Source organism: Mus pahari, chromosome 12 (assembly GCF_900095145.1).
Source record: "Mus pahari chromosome 12, PAHARI_EIJ_v1.1, whole genome shotgun sequence".
Lineage (NCBI taxonomy): Eukaryota > Metazoa > Chordata > Mammalia > Rodentia > Muridae > Mus > Mus pahari.
The window spans coordinates 65,095,807-65,121,778 of NC_034601.1; the positions used below are offsets into that span (position 1 = coordinate 65,095,807).

The following is a 25,972-nucleotide window of genomic DNA, read 5'->3' on the forward strand; positions in this document are numbered from 1 at the left end:
AATCTACATTTTAACCTCTGCTTGAGCGGCAAAAGAGCAGACACATGAGGAAAACCCAAGAAGTGCCTGATGGCTTGATCCTAACTGCCAATAGCCAACTGAATTGGGTCAGAGCTGGAGGGGCTCAGATGCATGATTCATTCTGTCTGTGGTCTGTGTTGGGAAGCCAATAAAGCAGTAATCATTGTACTAGCTGCATATTTAAATAACATCACGTTGAATATTTTAAGTTTATAAAGTAAGACAGACTAAGAAAGTGAGGAAACAGGAAAATTTCAGATGAGACATAAATAATCAGACACTCAGGCTGGACCTGATTTGGCAGCTCCTCTCTGGAGCAGAGAAATTTGTCTCTGTATTATTTGTCTACAGAGAAGTTAAAAAGAATAAGGAAATATTCTGTGGATTGACACAAATAATATTGATCCTGCAAAGGATTCTTTTTTTTAAAGGATTCTTTTTAATTCTGGACTTTTCAGATGTTAAAAATTTATGTCACAAAAATTGTAGCAAAGATTGTGTTACAATCATTAAAACCATGGGCTAAAATTATGATAAGGTTTTATGAAACAGAAACTAAGTGGATTAATGGATATTAAGACTATTGGGCACACGACCTGTTAAAAGGCATTATACTTTTACGCAGTGTTGTATTATTATGGAGCAATACGCAGGAGGTGTTTGATATCAACTCTGATTCTGTTAAATGATCTGGTCGATCGCTTTGCAAATCTTAAACTCCTCAGCCCTGGCATCCATTTTTCTGTAATACTAGAGTCTTTCTGTACAATTCAAAGGCTAGTAATATTATTCATGAATAAATAGCTTCTAAAACCTCTTAATATTCATGACCACTTCAGATTTGCATGGCCTGCTGAGGTCACAATGTTCAGAGCTTGTCACTCTGCCCTGGCAGCCACACCACCTGAGGTCCACTGCAATGGTAGTTCTGGAGCAGCAGGACACTAAAGCCAAAATACACTTTGTGCTAAATCAAAATATAAAATTATTTAATACAAATGTCCCTATCTTTCTGGGTAACGAAGGTCACAATAAAGATTGGAGGCATAAGGAAGTTGAAGTCTGCAATGCATTCTTCTGCCCTGCCTCTAGAAACAGTTCATCCATAAATATCAAGAGTCCAGAAAATCTCAGTTCCTTTACCTTGCATATCCAGTTGTAGACGCCACTGAATTTTGCTGTCAGAATGTGACTCAAGGCTCAATGTTAATTTGACCAATGGGAAAATAACATTTGTTATGTTTTATTAATTATGCTCCTTATGTGACTAATTAAAATGAGGAAACAGCCCTGTTTAGAATAGTTAGGATAGGAAAGAAATTCTGCCTAATTCCCACTCAGAAAATTCAATTACGCATAGTCCAATGTCTTCTGGGGTTATCCAATATTTACTACCTGTGATTTTAAATCAGCGGTTGGTTAATTATGCCTAAGGTTTGTCTGCAACTCTATTTCTCATATGTGTATGCATTTCCTTATACATACATACATACTATCTACATATTTATTCTAGAATTTAATTCATAAATCTAAAAAAAAAACCCACAAATAAAAGCTATTACCACTCATAAACAAACGAGACTATTCACCACAGTCTTAGGCTATTGTTATGCTTGAACTCTAATAACTCATTTACGAGCGTCACGATTGCCAGTTCTATCTTGGGAGGAATGAATTAGTTTCGAAAACAAGTGCCTGACATAGCATAATAGCCCCATCTTTTAAAGGAAATTATATTTAGTGCGGTATTTATAACAACTTTATAGGTTGTGACATATCCATAAGACATGAAATCTAACCAGAAGAAAATAGATGCACAGGGCATTCTGCCAAGCTTTTAAACACTGTCACAGAAACTGTTACAATTTATGCCTCCCCTTGGTATTTGAGAATGGCGAGACTTTCGTTTCCTACCATTTGACTATCTTAATCGAAATCCATTACATTGTTGTGGATGCTTGTCAGGTGGGCCTTGAGGATTTTCTTGGAATCAGATAATAATCCTGTGGAATTGGTTGGTTTGTCTTCCTTTAAGTCAAATTCCAACCCTTTATTATTTTTCTTAAAGATTTATTTCTTTCTTTCATTTATATGAGTACACTGTAGCTGTCTTCAGACACAGCAGAAGAGGGCATTGGATCCCATTCCATGTGGTTGCTGGGATTTGAACTCAGGACCTCTGGAAGAGCAGTCAGTGCTCTTAACCACTGAGCTATCTCTCCAACCCCGAGGCTTTATTTTTAAAGGGTGTGATTATTTTCCCCCTTTGGTTAAATTTAGAATTTTGAATGAGTAGATCTACAAAATATTTTTAAAACATTGAGGGAAAATAAATTTCTCTAATGTATCGTTTTGTAACTACATTATAAGATTTGTCAATTGCTTACTTTAATGGCAGTTATGTAGATAGCTTTTCAAAATCATTTCCCTGTTGAGTACTACTACAGCAAACAAAGGAAAGGTGGACAAGACTGTCTAGGATTTAAACTCTAATTCATTCCCAGTTTTGCCTTCAGTGTGGAAGCTTTTTGCTTGAGCTACTCATTGCTTAAACAGGGCAAACCAGATAGTGCCATTAATCTCCTCTCTTCACAACTTCACCGATAAAGCAGCTCTTATTACTGTCACAATTTTATTTCCAGAGTGAATTTGTGACTCTATCAGCAAAATGACCATGTCCCCATCACTGAGTCCCATCAGTCACAGGAAGCTGAACTGAATGTAGACGTCTACACCCTAGCCATTTCCTAAGCAGCCACCTTTATCTCCCTGAGTGGAACCATTAAGAAAATCTAATCCCATTTTTGTGCACCTCTCTCACAATAGGAACTAAGTGATGCTTACTTCTCCTGTTTCTCTTGGGGGCTGAATGCTGCAACACTCAGACATTGGAAGCTATATGTTGTTATCTCTATTCATAGCCCCACTATACACCTGCCGGGCTTCCACCTCCCAAGCTTCTCACAGGAACCACTTAATCTTTGATGCCTGGTTTCCTTGATCTGTGTTAAAACAAAACAGGTGCCAGTCATTGCCAAGTCAGGTGATACTCTGTGCTCATAAAAAGAGGTTCTGTAGAATTCCAACTCTTCTATAGGGAGTGACTCTCCCTCCACCCCCACCCCCCTTTTTAACTTTGATCTGAAATCATTCATTCTCTCAAAATCCGTGTTTAATTTTAAACATAAGCACAAATTATATTGCTGTCTTTCTAAATTCATTGCTGGCCTATAATAGCAATTCTATAAAATGAATTGGCCAAGGGGTGTATCCTCTATTCTATTCCATAGAATTATATTGTCTTTTGCGTCTCATCGGTATTTATGCCAAGTATATAATGAAGGAGAAAAGTGCATCCTCGTTAGGATTGATTAGCTAGTGACAGCCCCTGGAAGGCTGCTCTTTAGAGTATGAGATTGACATCAAATGGGGGAGGGGACACCAAGGAGGAGGGGGAAAAGTACCCAGGCTGTCTTCGGGCTGATTTAATTGCAACTAATGGGATGTTTCCCAGAGCCTTTTTCCTTGATGCTCAATGGCATTGTGTCAGACAAGAAGCTCTGCTGCCGTGTCTCAGGTGCTACAGTTTACGATTGACCCCTACGCTGGGCCCCAGTGAACTGGGGGAACTGGTGAGCAATTAGAACTTCCAGTAAAACGAGAAACAGCTCTCAGAGGCTTGTGGAAACCTTGAAGTTTCTGCTGTCTTTGCAGTGAACAATAGAACAGACTTAAACATTAAGAAGGGCAACTTGCTGTGGTCCTCATGGCACCCGGAAGTGCAAGTTGCCATGGTCCTCCAGGGCCCCGGAAGTGCACATTGCCGTCATCCTCCACGGCCCCAGTGTACAGAACTCATGCACAGAACAGAGTATAGAGAAGTGTTCCATCCCTCACTCTCCTTTCCCATGTCTAGTCTCTAACCAGGCATCACAAACTCTTAATCCTCTGCTTTTAAATATTTATCCCCATTGTTTCTCATCGTTCTTGTCTTCTTAACCTCTATTAATGCCAGTATCTGGCATCTCTCTGTGGTGCTGTAGAGTCTTTTACCCTCTGCAGATTCTCTTATCTAAAACACAAATCCAGTTGTGTTAGTTCCATCCATTAAACTCTTATCATGGTTCCCATCTCTCTGTAATAAGATCCAAGCCTATTTCTTGTGCCAAACTACCTGCTTGCTCCTCCATTCAATGAAAGTCGCTATACTTTTATTTGGGTTGGTGAAAAAGGAATTACCGTTTCAGACCATGACTTTTAAATTAGAATCATTAGGCTCAAACACATCTTTATCAATCCAAATGGAAACCATTACAACCAACACGTTTTTTAACCAATAGAGAAATACTTGCTTTATTTCCATCGCATAAAAATCAATGCATTGGGTTTTGATGAACTATTAGAAAGTTGTGAAAATACCTTCTTCTGAAGAAGTAGTTTTTGAGAGACTTGAAGGCATGATAGCTGGTTGGCAAAGGGTCGGGGGACCAGGACCTCTTATTAGATGATGCCAATTAGATGAGGCAAATATTTATAGACCAACTTGTTCAGTGTTTGATGGGATGGTTGCATGACATGTGATTGGACATCGCCCTGAAGAACTGAACTCTTTCTATTGAGTAGTGTGAGCTGTGCAGACCGCAGCTTGGGGCACACCTCACCCGTTTGCTGAGCCTCCTTCTCAGATATAATGGTTTCTCAAAAATAGGCTCAAAATCTATGCTGGGTCAGACTTGCAGCAGATCACTCAACAGTGATCATGACTTTGCTTCCAAACTCGGCTTTGGGAAGTGCTTTGGAGTAACTTCTCAGTCAAGTCATTGAGATACTCATTGTGTACAATTCATCTCTGTTAGCATGACACAATCCTATCAAGAAACTACACATTACTATTGTATGGATTAAGAGAGGACAACAGTTCAAAGGGACAGTTTTAAAAAAAATATTTATTTGTTTTATGTGTATGAGTACCCTGTCACTGTCTTCAGAAACACCAGAAAAGAGCATCCGATCTGATTACAGATGGTTGTGAGCCCCCATGTGCTTGCTGGGAATTGAACTCAGGACCTCTGGAAGAGCACTCAGTGCTCTTCACCTCTGAGCCATCTCTCCAGCCACGAAAGGAACAGCTTTTAAGAAAACATTTTGGTCAGTTCATGAGGCTACCACGTAGCAAGCTTTTTGCCTTCCCAATCTGCTGACCATGGGATGGTCCACATTCAGTTTGTTGGCAACTGCTTGTGTAGTTGTTCTAGAACCAGCTTCAGTGATGGCTCTCATTTGGTTCTTGTTGACTGCTGACAACAGACCACTCTGCTTCTCATCTTCGTGGCTCTCCTAGTCAAGGCAGACTTCAGGAACCACTGCTGCATGTGGCGCTTTCCTTGGCAGTTCTTCAGTCAAATCAATGCATTGTTGATGCTACAGATGGTTTCTACTGCTTTATGACTCATTTGAACAGGAATGCACACACACAAAAAAGTTACTTGAGTTTCCTGTTTGTAACATCATTTCCATAGTATAACACAAATGTAAAACAAATAGAAAGTCATAAGTATTTGGCAATGAATGAAGTAAGGAATGCACATTAAATGTTCTGTGTACAGTTTTAATGGCTAACCTCTTCTGAAAATAACCCCGCTAACCTACTTGTTCCTCCAGCTATCTGGGTACTCCTTCACCCAGACAAACTGACACAAGAAGTTAAGCACCAGGATATCCTCCATACTACAAAAAGGTCTTCTGCGTGTGTTAATCAAGTGCAGGACCTGTTCCCTGCAGCTAGGCAAGCCAAAGAGCTTTTGAGTGATAGTGTTCTCATCTGTTGAAAGCTAGATAAAATAACTTAACATCGTCTCTCGTTGAAGTTCCTACAAGAGTAGAGATGGATTAGGAAGTCCTGAGTCAAGGGCAGGTTCCATGATTCTCTCTCTCATTCTCTTACCCTACCCCCACCCAACAACAGCACAGCAACACCAATAACAAACCCTTGAGGTTTGCCAGATTAGTTGTAATTTTCATCCAATAAGTATTGAGATTTAAGACTTAGGTAGATCATTAATAGAGAGTATGGTTATCATCTTACATAGTTCTTCAAGAAAAATTATTTGCTGGCCCATTGATACTTAGTCCTTACTGAGTATTAAGTAGACTGTTTTGAGAGCCTTAGTCTTTGCTTCTGCAGAGAACAGTGTGCACGGGAAATTGACTGTACCATCTTTTGGAACAGTGTAACTTGTGCTGAAAGCTGGCTAAATGAGTTATGACATTTCTGAGTCTCATATTGCTCATCAGTCAAAGGGGGGTGCGGTGTTTCTCCCAAAGGATATTTGGAGAGTGGAAGTCACCAGTGAACATGAACTATTCAACAGGTTCTGGAAAGTAAGTGACTTAAACGTAGCAGTCATTACTTACCCATCTTTAATATCCTTGGCTGTTTATCAGTAGTTGTATGAAAGATAACATGAGTCATATTGGCAACTACAAAATTGTTCTTATACAGTCCTGGAAACAGGAAGTACCCCTCAATAAAACTTGAGGCTTAAACAATCAATTTGTTTTAATTAGAGGAGTTTATGAATACCGTGGTTCTTTTTTACATATTGATTAGGATGCCTGGTCTGCTCAGTGCTGCTGACTTTCCAGAGAGAAGTCATGCTGGATTCTTTCATTTTCATGTCAAAGATTCAATCTGTTTACAATACAAGTACAAGAGAGTGAGCTGAAAAGAATGAGGTATTCTCCATATCTGCACGATTGCAAAGAATCATTGTCTGGGCTGGATATGTTCAGACAATTATTCTTGCCAGCATTATTAAATAGTGCACTGTAACTATTTATACTGTAATAGGTATAATGTGTGATGTTTAAGAATTCCAGTCCAGAGGGGAATGTATCTTTGTTGTAGGCAAACATGACACCATTTTATAAGAATTTCAATGCCTTTAGATTTTGATGTCCACAGGGCTCGAGAAACCAATGCCATAATATATTGACAGATCACTGTTTGGATGGATAATTCCTTGCAGTAACTGACTATAATGTGGCCTTAAATTTTGCATCAAGTGGTATATTCCATTAGGAGAGATGAGCATCCCTATACTTGGTCACTTTCTAATATAAAAGTTACCCTCCTGACAATAAGATAATATGGGTTTATATCATGTCGTGGGTACATGTGGCCCTTTGAGACTGCTAGATGGTTATTTCAGAATTCAGAATTACAGTGAAAAATCAGATCAGTGGATCAATGGCTACTTACAAAGCCATATATATGTACTGTAGATTTTACTGACAGAAGTAAGTTACAAACTTTAAAACTTTCTTCCAAAAAACAGACTCTGGAAAAAGAAAGACCTAACTGATAAATGTGAAGTTTGCATCACAGAGTTCAGGGAATGGAGCCTTAGCAACACAGCAGGTCTTTGTCTAGGGGGGTCACATGCTTGTTTTAGAACGCATATGATATCTAGGTATAAAAAAGTAATGAGAAAAAAAAAAAAAACTAAAAGCAAGGCCTTCAGTTTGGAGTTTCCTTACTTTGATGTGGACTTCATTTAAATCATTTGTTGGAACGGTTCCCTTAAATTGCTGATTTCACAAAGGCTGGCAGCATAATAGTGCATTGTGTCTGGCCCTTAATGTGGTTATTTGAGCCAAAGCCAAAACTAATAGTGTCAAGGGGCCTTTGGCAGGTTCAAGTTAGGTTCATTAAAATCCAGGATCCTGGTTAACAGCACTGGGTTCATCAGCATATCGTGATCTTTACCTGCAAAGCTTTACCTGTTGGCTGGATGAATTTTGATAAATATGGAACACTTTTGCTAGAGTGTAACAAGATAGAGTCAACTGCTTTAGGAGATGATGGTGTTTAGAAACATATTGTACATTGCAAAAATTCACAGAAGTCCAGGAAAATTAGCTTGCTACAATAAACACTGTATTAAGAGGTCAAAGGAAACACACACACACACACACATCACCACCACCACCACCTCACCAAAAGCAACATCCCCTGCATGTATTGCTACTCTTAAAGATGATGAATTCTGCAACCTTATCCTAAATACCACCTGTGTGTTGTTATACATTCACCTGGCCTTTTCTTATTTGTTTTGCATTTAAAGGTTATGACTTTTTAATGCAACGACAATCTAGAGAGGGTTTGTGTTATAAAATAGGAAACGCTCAAAAAGCAACATGTGACAGCACAAAATCTATGTTGCCAGTGAGTCCTTTGTGAGGAGTCCAAAAGGAAAACACCATCATCAGAGGTTGAATGGAGTCTCGGTACAGTTGAACAAGAAAAAGGTTTATGAGACTCCCTCTCCTTACTGTTCTTACCCAGTGGGATTAAGAGGCTGCTTAACACTGCTTCTGATGTTCCTTTATTTACCTACACACCTCTTTTTAAATTTTTTTCTCTCTTTCATGAGATTGAGACACACGAGCACTTTAGATTATAAAGCTTTTTTGTCTTTTTAATTTATTTATTCCAAGATGGGTGAAGAGCTTCTTGTGTTCTTTTTTTTTTTTAATTAGATATTTTCTTTATGTACATTTCATATGTAATCCCCTTTCCTAGTTTCCCCCTCGAAAAACCCCCTATCCCCACTCACTTCCCCCTGTTCACCAACCCACCCACTCCTGCTTCCTGGCCCTGGCATTCCCCTACATTGGGGTATCCAGCCTTTACAGGACCAAGGGCCTCTCCTCCCACTGAGCTTCTTGTGTTCTTGAACCTTAAAGAAAACAGCTGTTCTGCCCGGATGATGGCTGAAAAATGTAATATTCTCTCAGATTTCTTTAATTTGTGAGTAAAGGTGTGGGATGGATGTCCGTTATTTAAATGAAACACTTAAAAACTAATGCAAAGAAGCAGCTTTCCCTGGTGATCTTAATACCACTAATTTGAAGCACTCTTAATGTATGTGCCATCAAATAATTAAAGAAATAAGTAGAGCAGTCACAAGGAAGAAATAATGCATACATGAGAGTGTCCTGGGACAAGTTATCATTCAACCTTGTGAAGAGCACATCCTGGCCCTTCCATTGTGTTCTGAGTCTCTACATGAGATACGCCCATTTTCATAAGCATGGAGAAGGTATTCTGCAGCCCCAGTTGGATGGATATATAACTGACTGACGGTTTCTAGTAACCAACATTCTCAAATAGTGTTGTCACCAGGGACATATATCATGGGCCGTGCGGATCTATAAAATGTGCATAATTGAGTCTGAGAATGAGATTGGCAGAAATAAATGACCTTTTCTCTCTAGTCATTGGCAGAGAACCCACACTCAAAAGTTAGGTTTCTTGCAAAGAGTCTCATAGAATTTTAAGGCTTGGAGTCATTGAGTGAGATTGTGTATTATTTGGTATAATTAATTTTAATTTTCCAATTCAGATTTGCTTAGAAAATTTTATCTAGAATATTTTAGACATAAATAAAGTGATTTTCATTACTCGTTGTGTAATAGAATTTTTGCAAAGAGAATAATTGTTGAATGTACTAAGGATGTTTTTCCTTATGAGGAACCTTGGATAAAATACTAAATAATTGAAATTTTAATTTTTAATCCATGCATATATATATTAATATTATGTATTATATATTATATATTTTACCCATGCATATATATTAACTTTTTTATTATCCATTTGCTATGATTTCAGCTATTTTGACAGATATACACAGTGCTAATTAAGGGTAAAGAGTACTCGCTATTTCTGTGTCTAAAGAGACCTTTCAGCACATTCCAAACAACAAGTCATTGTTAAAAGAGTTCCATATGACTTCATAGCATTTAGTGTCCTTTCGGTTTTTTTATGCCAGCAACTGCGGAGTTTTAAACTTTTCATTTTTAAAAAGGTTTTGTATACATTTTAAATGAACACTTCAAAATACTTTACAAAGAAAATAGTATTACTATGGCATGAGCACATTCATTTGGTTTTTGAACTTCTTCAGACTTGGTAGTCAGTGGGCCAGCACAAACACACCTGCAAAACTCGCTCAAACGAGTTTAAGACAAAATGACGCTGAGTAATTGCTTTGTAACAGATTTATAAGGGCAGGGAAATCCATAAATGGTTATTAAAGTTAGCTTAGGGACATTCATTTTGTGTGGTCGATGCTCTTGCTGGAGACTTTGGAGCGCTGCACAATTAAACCTGATAGATGGACCGATTTACAAAGATGTCTTAGAAAGTCAGCCCCGCGGAGGGCAGAGCAGTTATTTCAAACAGTACCTTTTAAGTCATTAGTGAATAGATGAGATCTGCCTTTTCACTTGCAGATGAAGTGACTGCCTAACGTTGGTCTGAGTTATATTCCTAGGGAATAAATGTTTAACACAATTCTGTGCTGGGTTTCGGGAAACTGAAGGTTAGCCATGGTTATACACTTTTTAAATCATTCACCTTGAAACTAGCGTAACAATTAGGGAACAGAGGCCCGATACTCCTTTATATTAAATTGCAGGCTTGGATGATAAAGATTTGATCTTTTGACTGCATATCTTAGAGGTGTTTGTTTTCAATGCTCTGTTCTATCCTGTTTTTGAGATGAAGTTGACTCTTTGGACATTGTGCTTGGGATAAAGCAACATATCGTATATATAGTATAAACGACATATTCTCCCCCATACTTTTAAGTGAGGGGGAAACCTGAATTCCAAGCCTTCTCTCACCTGAGGGTTAAACTTTAGCAGGTGACTGAGTCTTTCGCACCCTCCCCTGGCACAAATGGAAGCTTGAGCTCTTTCTGACTCTGCTGAGAAAGTTTCCATTGTATGACCAGAAAACACTGCTTATACTGATGGTTCTTTATTATTAAATATCTACACAGCTGTCACGATCCCATACCTGATTTTTTTGTGGAGATTGCCTCCATCCAAAGTGGTTTTGCTGTCAGTTGTTTAAGGTTATCATCAGCCATCCTGCGCCAGGTCTTCCTGGAAATATGCTGCCTGAAGAGAGGCATCCTCATTCCTTGCACATCTCTCAGCACTTTACACATCCTACAAAAAGTGTTGAGACTTTCGAAGGGTAAACAGATATGCTGAAAGCCGAGGGAGGCGATACAGACACACACTCATGAAATCACAGCGTATGAAAAGTGGGTTCATACATTCACAAGGAATGTGTTTTCCCCTGGATTTGAGAGGTGTTGCAGTCCATCTCTAACGGGTATCTGTAACGTGGGAAACACTTGTGGCTTGTTAAACTCTAAAGGCAAACCAGATTGTTAAATGCTTAGTTATCATAACGTGTGCAGCCTAGTTTGGGGGGCAGAGGCAATGATCGCACAAATGTGTGGCTTTAAACTAGGATGTGTGCTGTAAGCGTAAGTTTGCTGTGGGAAAATGTAGCACCCCTAGGAGGAAAGAACAGATTTCAGGTACCGTCTGGAGTGTTTCTTAGATCTGAGCTAAGAACCAAAGAGTGAATAGGAATCAAGGGATCAGGGAAAGAATATTACAGTTCTGTCATATGGGGATAAGATGCACTGTGTATGTCAAATTCAAAAGGTCAGGGCAACAGGCAAGTGATTAAGAAAACACCAAAGTGTCACACAACTAAGGCACACTAAGCAAGTAGCCCTCAACTTGAGAGACTAAATACTGCATTGAAGGACTTGTAATGCCAAAACATACTAATGGATGCATCTTGTTTGTGTTGGTTGGTTTTAATCAATATGGCTTTATTGGAGATTACATTGGGAAAAAAGTCAGGTATTAGTTCAGGTGAACTGTTCGGTAGTTGAACGTAATGTCAGTTGGGCCCTATGCAGGAATCTTAACTGACATTCATTAAATGTATGTAATCTCCCTTCAAAATATGTATGTGTATACATGTAGACTGTTTCAACTCGCAGCCTAGGTCAGAGGGGACTCATTTAGCAATGGGCTATGGTCAAACAAGGGGATTTCTAACTCCTTTAGGTGTTACAGTACTGCAAATAAGGGACTTTTGAGTACTTAGCTATAAATGGAATATTTATATTACATACTCCCAGGCCCAGAGGACATTGTGAGAAAGGGGATAGAAATATTGTGTCAGGAGGTGGGGAAGAGAACTATACAAAGGTGGGTTTTGTACATGACATGAACATTGCAGATAATGACCTGAAGCAAGAGTGATCAACTAACTGTGCAAGACTTCCAGGGTATGGGTGGGGGAAGAAATATATCATTGGGGGGGGTATATAATTGGGAAGAGACTGTAAGAACCCTAAGTTGGGAGGTGTACTATAAATGGTGTTTACTGTAGCTGATGTGGCCATTGCAGTTAGGAATCGATAGCAGGAGTGATCACCTGTGTGACATTTACGATGACTGAGGGAGGGAATCTCACTGAGAAGAAAAATATTATGTGGGGGGTGAACATGTAATTGGGAAGAAGAGCATCAGGAAGGGGGGGGTAACAGAAAGTAATGAAAGGGAATCATGATTATCACGTATTATTTGTGAATGAAAAACTGCTCAAATTACTTTAATCCTGTTTAAAGAGTTGTAAGTAAATTGCTGGAATCAGGAAAACTGAGAAGCAGAATCGGTAAAGGAGCCTTTACTTTCAGGGAGGGGGAATAGAAAGATCTAGGCTTCCAGCTTCAAAAACATGAGACCAGCGTATTTACACTATTCGAACTATGATCCTGAGAACTTGTGTTTGGCGGCACGCAGGCTGTCGCCGTGGGTGACATGGCATGTGCATTTGAATCATGAATTCTTTAATGCACAGATACGCAATGGACAGCATTTAAAAAAAAATGATTGCTCTAAAGGAAAGTGGGTAATTTTTGAAGGGAGAAAAGAAGAATGCAAGCTTTCAACCATTACCTAAGACATGTCAGACATTGCTCAAAGGTCAGGGTGTGTGGTTTGTTAGACCATCCTCAGAAAAGATTTAAATTAAAGAACTGACAGCTAGGTTTCTTGGTTCTGTCTGGCATGCCTGGCATCTTGCGACCCATCATTCCTTTTGTGATGGCCATCCAGGTTGCTGTGGTGGGATCCTCAGCATCTGTGGCTGCTGCTCACTGAAGACAGGGAGCTCTGCCTCATCCCCTCTTATCCCACTTCAGTCCTGACAACCAAAATTGCCTCCAAAGCCATTGTTCTGCAGAATGACATGAGGTATTTGATCAGAGGCAAAAAGTTCACAGTGTTTTATGTATCCATTAAGTACATTCTAAAATATCCCCTTTATTCTCTCTATTTTTATGTCTGCAAAGTTAAAAGACATAATGACAGGCTTTTATGTTAAACTCAAACCTTTCTCCAAAAAAAAAGAAAGAATACTGGGTATTAAAGTACCCGAAGGTTAGTGATATTATCATTCATGTGTATTTATGCCTGAAAGTCACACACACCATTGAATGGGCTTCCTTGGTTCAAATGGAGATACCTTCATTACTTGAAAGCCAGTATTCTGCTGTGTGGCCAAAAATATGCTTCTTCCTTAAAGCTCAGTGACTTTCCAGCCCATTCATTTTTCTTCCACAATGAGGTTTAGAAGAAGAAGAAGAAGGAGGAGGAGGAGGAGGAGGAGGAGNAGAAGAAGAAGAAGAAGAAGAAGAAGAAGAAGAAGAAGAAGAAGAAGAAGAAGAAGAAGAAGAAGAAGAAGAACTCATCTGTCAGACTTGTTAACTGAGCCCTGCTCTTCGCTGTAGAAAAGTATGAAAATCACAGGAATTTACGGATCCATTAGAAATTAACTGCTCATTATAAAAACAGTCCTATTAATGAAAAGAAATTGGAGCAGATGATTTTATGTATCCACATGAAGAAAGCTGCTGTTCTGTTTAATCATAACATGGGGCCATCAGTATGGAAGCTTGCTTTAATATAAAACCTTCTTACGACATAGAGCAGGAGTTTCAAATACATGAATTGTTCCCAATTACTATTCCAGTCTTATTCATTCTCATCTATCTGCCCCATTCACTGCTAGATGCAGAACCTACGCTAACTGTATATTTTATGGTTAACAAAGAAATACCCAATCATTCATTTCACTTGTAAGGATACACTAAAATATATTTTCCATTAGACTTCAAGTAATGGGATATTAATGTAAAATGCAATCTAATCATAATCATAGTACAATGCATAGATATTTTACCTTTAATTTTTTTGGTATCTTTTAAATTTAACATTAAGAATTATTTATGTAAAGTTTTTCATCAATTGAAAATGATATTACTAGGGCAGAATATTCGTATTTTCCAACTGCTTCTTGAATTCAGGACCTCATACATGGTATACAGACAGGCCGCTACATCTTTAGACACTATAAAGAATATTTTTAAGCATCTTTTAAAGCAGACTTTACCGATGTGTAGGTATAATCTATGGAGAAACCGCTGGGCAGGGTGGTCTCTCCAGCTGTTCCGCTCTGTGCCTCTGAATAGCCACTTAAAAATTACAGCATAGCAAATGCTGTAAGATTCAAAGTCTCTATTTTCTGCTGTCTGCAGTGTTATGTTGAAGCTGTTATGGGCAAGTAGGAACAAAGTACTATTGAAGACCCCTAAAGGCATCAAAGTCTGCAATCAATATGTAGTTCCCTGGCCCTTACTAGTAATTGCTGCTTCCCTGTGCTTAGCTTGAGTTGTTCATGCTATGGTCCAGATGATGGTGTCCTTTTCCAGGCACAAGCTTCTCAATTTTATTGTGTCTTCCTTCTTCATTAATTGTTGATCTTAGTGCCTGTGCTGATAGTGTTCTGTTCTGTTCCGAACGCCTTTTCCTGTGCCAATGACTTGAAGGATGTTGTCTACTTTCTTTTCTATCAGGTTCGGTGTATCTAGTTTTATGTTCAAGACGCTGATCCCTTTTGAATTGGGTTTGCTTTGTATAATTTTAAGTAAACATTACTGTATTAACATCATGTTTCAGAATGAAAATGAATGTGACTTTTAAATATTTTGTGTTTTTCCTGTTTTCATAATTTCTTCATATATATTTTTTTCAATAAAAATATGCACACATATCAGCTCATTATTGAGGTCTTCCATCTAAACTCATGGTCATGGACTAGTATGATCCATCTGGTGCTCATCAGAAAGGTAGATTCTCAGACCCCACCCTGATCTTTATCGTCATTATCTATCAGTATGGGGCTCATCTGTACATATGGTTGAGTGTGAGTAGCTTGAGTTGAGTGGAATACCATTTCTGGTGTGAAACGTATACAAATCAACCTATCAGTGAGTCTGCCTGGGATTTCACATTCTTTATCTTAGAATTATGTATGCTTCACTTTTGTGTAGAGTTAGCAGCTAATATTTATACTACTTTGAAAATCCATCCCTTTAAAGGTACCTGTTACCTGACAGCCAAGCAGAAAATTCTTGAGAGATGCTTGATAATATTATTACTGTCTGCCCAACATAGCTCTACTGTTTTCCATAGTATCGATTTCAGGACGCGTTTCTATTTTCCTAAGTTACTCATGACTGTGCTCGAAGTGCTAACAAATATTCATTCGTGGAACATGTGATCAGTGTGTCTAAATATGAGTGTGTTCTTTAGTGGGTGTGAAAGCAGAATCACGGTTTAAGTCAATCTTAGTACTTTGTCTGTTTCATTTGTTCATTCATTTCCTTATTTTTATTTATTCCATGTTTTCTTTTTTTGTTTTGTTTTAGTTGGGTCTGGTAAGTTGACATTTTCTTGGCCATCTCCTAATCACCGTGTCACTGTGACTGGAACTTCTCTTCCCCTTCCCATCCATACCCTTCCATGTCCTTCAACCAATCAGCCTCCATGTTTCACTTGTCCTTGGCCACAAAGACAGACTGCACAGACTAAATCTGCAGGAAGTATGGGTAACTGTGACAAAGAGTTAAAGGTAATGGGTTTGCTAACTTTCTGTATATTAAGTCATGTGTGATCTTGAGCCCTTGAGTTGTTTCTTTCCTGAAATACAGGATAAGTCATAGCCTTGTATGTTGGTAAATGAAGGACAATTTTATTTTATGCCTCTATAGTATTAAAAGAACAAAACACATGCCAGGAGAACAGATCAGTTTTCTTTGTTTCAAGTGCATTGTTTTGTAATTATAGTTCAGGAGTCCTTAAAGTTCAGCTCCTGACTTACCTTGTGCTTAGAGCTTCTTACTGCTTATCTCCGTTGATTTTGTATAAGGTTCATTTCATTTCATATAGGAATTAGCCAAATGGAATATATAAACTTTGCTATTTTGTTGTTGTTGTTTTTTAATGAAGTCCTTTGCACTTAGTTTAGAAGATCCATTCATTCAGTGGTGTTAACAGAATGCCACATTGAGAGAAATTGTGATGCCAAAATATAGGCCAGCGCATCATTTTCACCTGAAATCTCTCTCACTGTTGTTTAAGGATATGTGGTTATTATTCTTTCATATTCACACGTGTAGGATGGGCTTTTCAATAATGAAGTACGTCAGGTGCTGATTCTACTGAGCTATTATTGAGAAGAAAGAATAATCAAAATGTGAAACAATAGACATTGATTGATGTTATATATGGTAGTATATCAGTTACTCAATAATTATTAAAATGGTGTTTCAGTAGGATCTTATTAAAGAATATTATCTAGTTTCCATGGTAGAGTTATTGGCAGTTATTCTTTTTCTTCTTTGTCCATTTTTTTCATATTTACAGTACCTACTGTATTACTCTATTGGTTATATCATTATGTCTTTTGAAAACAGCTAACTTAAATAATTTATAATTCAAAAGTCATTACAATATATAGTCATAAAACATCAGATCTGTGTATGGGGTAAATATCTTCAGTCAAAATAAATATATATTAATAGAAATTTATTTGGTGCTTTTTCCCTTAGAGATAAAGCTATATCTGATATCTGACAGACATAGAGAAAGGATTTTTTTCCCCCTGAGTTTATTTTTTAAAGCATGATATTTCTGGCTTTAAACTCCTAGATACCAGCAATTCTCTTTGTAGACCTTCTGGGTAGCTGGCACTATAGGCTTATGCCACCACACCAGTGGCAGGAGGATTTTTAGATTTTGTTTCTAAGAAGTCTCTTGTGGGTGACGTCACTGTTGATGTTGGCTAAAGCCTGTGCCTACAGAATATACTAAATCATTCCCAAGCAAATATCCTGTGTGGAAGGATTGCTTCAGGATAAATGTAGTTAGCATAAGGGTTTGTATTCCTTTTTCCCAAATAAGTCTTTGAGGTTTGAGGAGAGCTGGCGTTTTATAAAAGAAACAGTCTCTGGCACGGATTCCTAGGCGAGCTCCTGAGATTTGGGATGGAGACCACCCCAAGGCTTCGCTTGACTGAGTGGTTTGAACATTTATATTTTTCTACTTGGATTCCCTTCGTATTGGAAAGTAATCTGCTCCCACGCATCTAATTAATCATTCGGTTTTCCTTCATTGAAAGAAACCAAACTCTAGTCTAGGTTTCGTTTACTATCCAGTCAGCTCTGAGTTTTTAAGTCTAATAACATTAGTTATTCTAAAGAGGAAAACGCTCCTGTTTGACTTGGTCCAGGAGGGAACATCCCCGGGCAATCAGGAACATGCTTATTATTATACTTAGGTAATGATAGTGTTAGCTAAATCCACGAGTAAAGCACTCGGTCACAATCACAGGTTTTCTACAAAAAAAAAAAAAAAAAAAAAAATTATAAGCTAGAACTTCGGTTTGACCAAATTGAACTCCAACCGTGTCTCCCGGCTTTGTATTTTATCTTCTATAAGTTAGAGAACCTTTGAAAACATTTGACCTTATATTACAAGTATCCTTTAATTTTCTAGTCAACTGTTAGATTTTCTACTAACCTTCAATTAAACAAAGAAAAAAGCCTAGAAGAAAGTACATTTCTCTAGAAGTTGAGATCTAATTACTTTCTTCAGTTTTTATTATAATATTAACTGTGAACAAATGACATTACATTTTCTTTTTTAAAGAATGTTTATATTGATATATATGTATAGTATGATGCACCTATTAAATAGGTTTTAATATGCTTTTATTATATACTTCTGTTATATATAAATATATATGTATATATATATCCACACACACACACATATATATATCAGATACACACATATATATATACCAGACCTGAAAATATAACAAAAAAGAAAATTATCTTTCCAAATATTTTTTTTTGAAAAGAACCGTTCTCCTTGGTTCACAAATAATTAATAAATAAAATAAATAAGAAAACAAAGTCATAAATGCAGGATCAGGGGAGAGAATCAGAGGAGTCATGGAGTCACACACGATCCGACACGTCATACACATGTATGAAAGTGTCAGAATAAACCCCATTATTATGTCTAATTCATATATGCTAATAAGAAAGCTCTAAGAAAGAAAAGAACCTTACTCTCGTTGGCAGTCTGGTGACATTCTTAGGTAGCATCTGAACAGGAGTTTCAATTCAGATTCGTTCTAGGGAGTGACCTTAAGTGACTACTATAAGCATCTAAAAATACTTTCAAGGCAACCAAGGCCACGAGGGGACTGGCCATGAAAAGTGGGTTAGAGGACCCCAGCCCTGTATGCGGTGTTAGAAGTCAGGCATGCCCTGAGACGAGAGGGAACGATTAGCTTTTTCAGATAGCTTATTGGAAGTGGATTTGGGGAGTCTACACATTAAGTAAAGGCCATGCTCAGTACATATGGTTTGATTTTTTTTTTTTTCCTGTGCAATGCCCAGTCCAAACACAGGCTCCGACTCCCCACCCAGGCCTGCTCTGTCAGCATACATACCTTTCAGCTGCCATTGCTCTCAACGTAACTGATGCAATTTTCTGACACGCTATTGACTGGTGGATGAAGTGGCCATTCATGTCTGTCTAAAGCAAACAGTTTGGACAAAGCTGGCAGTATTTATAATGTCAGGATGAGCAGATGTTCTGAACCTGCTCTCATTTCCATATATATTCTGTTTGAACATGCCCTTGCCCATGTAAATGAAGGGGGCACGTCACTCCACTATTGCTTTCAATCCATTTCTATTTGAATAATTGGACTGAAGATTTTAAATGGCTCTAATTTGCATGGTAGTATTTCAGGGGCTTTTGAGGTAAATTAAAGTAATTTCAGCCCCTGCCTGGATCAGGAGATCTTGCATGTGCGTGATTAGACATCATTCACCTTGAAGCAGCTCTCAGTGAGAAAAGATAATATTTATTCATACAATAATTTTCGGGTATGAATTGAATGGAAAGGGTCAGCTTGTAACTCAAGAATTCTTCTAAATGTGAGGATTCATTCCAGGCCTAGGTTAAGTAACGAACTCTTCACAGTGCAACTCTATTTCATTCTAGAAATATGCACTTAGCAATTTTACTTTAAACGAAGGGTGGGAAGTGGTCCATGATTATACTGTGGTGTAGGAAATGAAGGCAGGACCATGTAGGGACTGTAGTGCCATGATCTGATTCCCTGTGTTTCGTTTCTGTAGAGCCGCCACATTTTGTTGTAAAGCCTCGGGACCAGGTGGTTGCCTTGGGAAGAACTGTGACTTTTCAGTGCGAAGCAACCGGAAACCCTCAGCCAGCTATCTTTTGGAGGAGAGAGGGGAGTCAGGTATAACAATTTTCTACCTTTTTCTTTCTTTCTTTCTTTCTTTCTTTATTTCTTTCTTTCTTTCTTTCTTTCTTTCTTTCTTTCTTTCTTTCTTTCTTTCTTTCTTTCTTTCTTTCTTTCTTTCTTTCTTTCTTTTTCTTTTTTCTTTCTTTTTTCTTTTATCTTCCTTTCTTTTTTTTTTTTTTTTTAATACAGAAAATACGGGTATTAGTTATCTGTGAAGAAAAAATCCAAGGATCATGAAATTAGAGACCAATCACTTTAGCAAGAAGTGAGTTAGTCAAAAACCCCAGAAATGTTTAGAATGAAGAGGGAAGAAAAGGGGGTCTCTGTTTGAATTCTCAGAGCCATTTTCAATGCCTTATTTTAACACTCAGATTGGTGTGTGTAAGCCACCATTTTGCTATATAAATGTTCCTTTTACTTTGAAACTGTCCGCCACTAATAAAGCCTAGTCTATTGTCTCTATATAATGCAATTGTGTTTTCCGTTATGCAGCTATCTAGAATCACACACAAACAGATTTAAGTATATTGGAAATGAAACGGAGATGAGTTTGAGTCCATGTGAGTTCTGCAGAAGCTCAGGAACATATATATCTTCTGAAGCTCCAAATGATGTAAAATTCCCGTTAGCATCAATGCCATGCCCCCTAGAGTTCAATACTCTCCAGTCTTTACAACTATCATCTGTACTTATTACCTGCAGATAGATCGTGTTTTCTAAACATTCTGTAATCTAGAATATTAACTCCTGAGTTGCCAGGTTTCAGCATAGTCCGTAAAGCAACGGCAGAGTTGAAAATCTCTTCTTATCTCATCTCTGTGATTTTTTTTTTCCCTTCTTAAATAAGGTGAATTACTTTACTTGTAATAGTTAATTCCATTCATTTTCAGTGTGGTCATTCCTTGGTCTGTCTTACTGTTGTTTGACTCCGTGTTAGGGATACCACAGTTCTGCTTCTAAACTCTGTGATCTTTCGAGGGCAGTGCCACCAACTTCAATTATTTTTTTAAGTTCTTGTTGATAAACAAACATCAGTTTGATTACACATGTGGGCTATCATTTGAATTCTAATATCTTGGTGGGTTCTAAGATACTCCATTTGGCTGCACAAAATTAAGTTTGCTGGGAGCAAGTTAAAGACAAGAATTAATAGAGCAAGGAGAATTGAGATTGGATTATACAAGAATATCTTTATTGTAAAAATTGTAATCCACAAGACGTCCATTTTAGTAGTGTGACTCTTCTACTGAATTAATTTCCAAAATTCTTAATTACTCTGGCTCAGCAGTGAAAATTGTTTTGCATAAAGAGTCATTAAAACTTGTCCCACCGAGTATTACCTAACCCTTTACAGAATGACTCTTACTAAATAGCACCCAGACTTTAAAAGTAAAGCAGTATCCTCAGCTAGAAAAAGGTCAATCCACTTGGTTTCTTCAAAAACAACACGTGAAGTACAAACTTCTAAGGAATTGCATATTCTTGTTCAATTCTACATGGACTTCCAAACCTCCACAACATGCATTCTTATCTCCTAACAGGAGAACAGGATACACCACAGCTAAGTGATGGATTAGTGGTCCAGAGCAGTAGAGGTCGACAGCAGGGAGAAATGCTTGTTATGGAGCCAAAATAGCATCCTTGAGTGTAGTTTATCAGAATGAGTTTACATTTTCAATTTGTTTATGTATTGTACTATTAGCCATTCATATGCAGTGCCAGATTTTTGTTGTCATTTGCATAGATATATTTTAGTCTATCAAAATTTAGTCTCCTTGTATGTTCAATATTATTCTCAAACTGATGGTTATAAAGATGCATGTGAGTATTGACAATTTTAACTTGTTTTTATATATATCCCATTTAGCTTTATATTAAATGTTTTATGTTTAATAATATGTATTTATACATGTGCCCATCAATATATATATGGCTTGTGGTGAAAGGATATTTAGTTTATATATATGTGTATATCTACACATATATTTGCAAATGTACACATTAACTTCGCCACGCTCTCCGGACCTAGCGGTTAATCTGTTCATATTCTTTCCTCCCTAATTCTGGTTTCAGAACCTGCTTTTCTCCTACCAGCCTCCACAGTCCTCTAGCCGATTTTCAGTTTCCCAGACAGGAGACCTCACCATTACGAACGTCCAGCGGTCTGATGTCGGCTACTACATCTGTCAGACTTTAAATGTTGCTGGAAGTATCATCACAAAGGCCTATTTGGAAGTTACTGATGGTAAAGTAAAATATTTTCTTTCAGAATAATCTGGATTGGTTTAGGGTCTGAAAGAGCCTTGTGGATGTTTTCACATCCAGCTTCTCTCTCTTCCTTACAGTTATTTCAGTGTAAACTAAAGATGGTGCCGGTACAATAGTGACTCTATTGTTCTTCCTCTAAAACATACTATACCTCTGTGTATTGATCAGATTCCTAAAACTACAGAGATTCTTCATGAACAATTTCATTCTGAAGAGCCGAGCACAGGAAAGTTTTCAAGTTTCAGAGAAATGTAAAACAAGACACAGTCTTGTAGAGTCTGTAGACTCTCACTAGAACCCAACATTTCTACTATTTTCTCTAAATGAGGAAGAAGAATTGATTGTCAATTCAAAAGCTGACAGATAACAATATGATAGGTTTTCATCATAGTCTTGATCTATTCTATTTATTAATTCCCTAAACATGGTCAGCTATTGGAAAATATATTATAAAGACATGGTAATTGAGAAAAATTTCCAAACTACAAAATACAAATAGTAATCTTCTGAAAATATAGAAGAAATAATAAATTGTTTATAAATATATTTATACATGTGTGCATATATATGTACATTTGTGATATAATATTTTAGTTTTTGAAATATTTATTTCATAAAAGAAAAGGTATATAAATATATGAAATAGATATTTATAGATATATGTGCATATATTTACTCTACATGCTAAGATACCTATACATAGGTTAAATACATATATTTTAGATATATAATAAGTATATTTATATATGTATAACATGTGTAATATATATATTGATGCAGTACATTTGTGTATGTGGGTGTATAATCAAGAAAGCATTACTGTACACATCTTTGAAATCACAATGACATTGCTTTTTGTTTTCAATATTGAATTTATTTAAAAACATAAAATTATTTTGCAATTTTAATTCCAAGCAGCAGATTAAGGGTCCTGAAAAGCAAGCACTTCATTGTCTTTCAAGGAAAGCGACAGTGCCAGAATAAAGGAAGAGAGTCGGAAATAAAAGATGCTAGTTATTCTTTCTTTCCTTATAGTTGACTGTGCTCTTTGTGTAGCTTCTGCGTTCATGAGTGGATGTGTGTGATGCAGGTGGAGGCCACAGGACACTTCAGGCGCCTTCTACTTGTTATCAAGACAGAGTCTCTCACTGACGGGGAACTGGGCAGAACGACTAGGCTGGTTGGCTAGGGCGCCCCCAAATTCCTGCTGCCTCTGCCTCCCCCATCCTAGGATGAAATGCACACAAAATAGTCATTCCATCATTATTTCTAGAAGAGACCATGCTTGTCACATATAGCTCCATTGCCATTTTATTTAACTTCAGCTGGGCATAGATAGCTGAACGATGCAGTCTCTTTTCTGTTCGACAGGTCTGCCTGCTCTATTTCATATAGACTTGGTGATTATAGCTTAGAGTCCATCTTAAAGGCTGATGCAAGTCTTCAGCTTAGAACTCCTTATTTTAGTTTTGCTAAACTGGCCAAAAAGAAAATCAGATGAGACTATAAACCCTAAACATGGCTCAGCAGTAAAGCGCACTGTCTGCTCTTCCAGAGGTCCTGAGTTCAATCCCCAGGAACCCACATAGTGCTCACAACCATCTATAATGGGATCTGATGTCCTCTCCTGGCATGCAGAGGTAGATGCAGATAGAATACTCATGTGCATAAAAGGAATAAATGAATCTTTTTCTATAAAAGACTGCATACTCTTCTCAAAATTGTAATGTTTTGATTCTTCATATTCTGAAATCATCCACTCAGAAATCATATATTTCCCATATACATCTCAGTTTATTCAGTTTTTCTTTAATATCTCTCAGTAATGTCATTGTATTCAGAATATAAATTTGCATATACTTTCTAGTTACAGCTGATATTTTGATGTGTCTATATGTGAATTTAAATTTTTCATTTCTGAGTGGTTTGTAGAAAGTGCTTGTTTATGCAGTTAAATTTTTGTGTGCTAACTTTTCATCAAGCAACTTTGATAAATTCCTTCATTTTTTATAATGTTTTTAGTAAGTAAATTATCCTGAAATTTTTATATACAGTATCTGCCAGCTGAAAATAAAAGCTCTTACTTCTTCATACAGAAAATGTATATAAATAATATAACATATACATGTTTTATTTATAATTGAAATTTTATATATATTATACACCCCTTGTCTCCTTTTCTTATCTTCATTGTGTAATGAGTAGATTTTAACTGTGGACATATTCTTCTTTATTCTACCTTTGAAGGAAAACATTCAGTTTTCCAAGTTGAGTTGGACTTCTGTAGCTAACACTGAATTTGGTGGCTTTTTCGGGGATGATTTTTAGAGGTGTATCCTGGAGGTGTCGGGATGTTTAGTGTCCTTCAGTGTGCTGTACAGTACACACTTCACACTCTAGAGACTCCATTCTGAATACCACACTGCTTACGTGCTTCTCTGTGTAGTGCTGCTTCTGTGTCTCCCATTGTTGCATATTTATACTGTCTCGAATTTCATTTTCTACAGGGAGTTTGCCCTCACCCCACTAAATATGAGTCCTATGGCCCCATCCCTGCCATCTGTACACAGATTTATTCCATAATTCCATATGTTTCACCCTATATCTTGTGTTCCTCTGTTATTCGTTATAGTCCAAGTTACATGAAATTTGAGCCATTTTCTGTTTAGTCAAGTCAATATTTGCCTAGTATCCACCCCAGATTTAATATGATAGATGCTTAGTAGATATCATTGAGTGTCAGGAAGAGAAAAAAAAAAAAAAAAAGCAGCTAGCTCCTAGCAAGAATTCAAAACCAGGATTGTCACTGTCATAAAACTTCAGTATCTTATCCTTGCCTATGACACATCCTTTATGTTACACTGACAATGCATTTCTTGTACATGCTGTGCATTATGGCCATTAGATCACAACTGTGAAGACCACCTAATAGAAAGTAGAGCTCTAAAAATCACTCATACACTTATAATTGCAACTTAATATGGCTATCTATAAAATAAGATAAACAAAACTGTTGGATTTTTTCCAAGTATCTCTATTCTCATAATTAAAAGGAAAGATTTTTTTTTTTTTTTTTTTTTTTTGGCCAAAGAAATGGCTCACTGCATAAACTGTCTGCTGTATAAGCCTGGACCACCTAAACTCCCATAAAATTCCCATCAGGGCCACAGGTCTGTAAGCTCAGAACTAGGCAGGCCAATTTCCAGTCTTACCAATAAGAGAGTTGCAGGTTCACAAGAGACCCCTGTCCCCAAAAATGTGCAGTGTGATAGCATGTTGACCTGTTGGCTTGCAGACACGGTACGTTCTCCATGTTATTTGATTTGTCTTCTTGACTGTCTGTATTGTTGGCAAACACAGTAAGAGAAAGGCAGGAGAAAGGCTAAGGCGGGAAGGGAGTAGCGGCTGTCTGTGGTATGATACCCATACCGGAGTGTCAGCTTTACTGACACTGTACAATGTGCATGTGCACATTTATATCTCCTTACTATGAGATTACAAGGAAAATGAAGATTACCAAACTAAAACCCCTTGTATACATCTCTGAGAGGTCTGATATGCAGTAAAGCGAGCCTGTTCTTCGGCTCCTTTTGTATGCAGACAAGTCACTTGACTTTAAAGTTTCAGTCCCTAATTCCTAAAAGGAATATTTATAATACTGTATCCCTCAAATCTTCCATTTTCAATAGACAGCTCTTTAAAGCCCTTGAAAATAGATGACAATTGAAATATTTACTTGGATGTTTGCTGATGTACACATATACATTTTTTATATGTGAACCACTCTGTAACTAGAGTGAAAATCCATGACTCCATTCCACTCCATTACACAGTTCCAATTCTTGTACTCTCTGTCTTAGTGCCGGATATTTCTCTTGCATAATTCCAGTGTAAGGTATTAGACACTGATATGAAATCTGTCTTACAATGTGTAAATTTAGATTTTACCTATCAATGGACCGTATTTGTTGATATTAACTAAAGTGTTTCATTAGTTTTTTTTTTTTTTTTTTTTTTTTGGTTTTTCGAGACAGGGTTTCTCTGTCTAGCCCTGGCTGTCCTGGAACTCAACATGACTGAAACATCCAATATTTATTTTATGTC

The 25,972-nt window shown here is 37.4% G+C and overlaps 1 protein-coding gene across 10 annotated transcripts in view; it reads left to right on the forward strand.

The window, feature by feature from the left end:
- Positions 1–25,972, forward strand: part of Robo1 (roundabout guidance receptor 1) — a 740,168-nt gene that overhangs the window by 634,748 nt on the left and 79,448 nt on the right. For 8 of the 10 annotated variants that reach the window (XM_029544262.1, XM_029544266.1, XM_029544260.1 and 5 more), the window contains 3 exons: positions 15,678–15,686; positions 19,470–19,594; positions 21,674–21,845. In XM_029544262.1, coding sequence (XP_029400122.1) covers positions 15,678–15,686; positions 19,470–19,594; positions 21,674–21,845 — 306 coding nt within the window. The remainder of the gene's footprint in view (positions 1–15,677; positions 15,687–19,469; positions 19,595–21,673; positions 21,846–25,972) is intronic. The other 2 variants (XM_029544261.1, XM_021209552.2) reach the window with 1 other exon arrangement.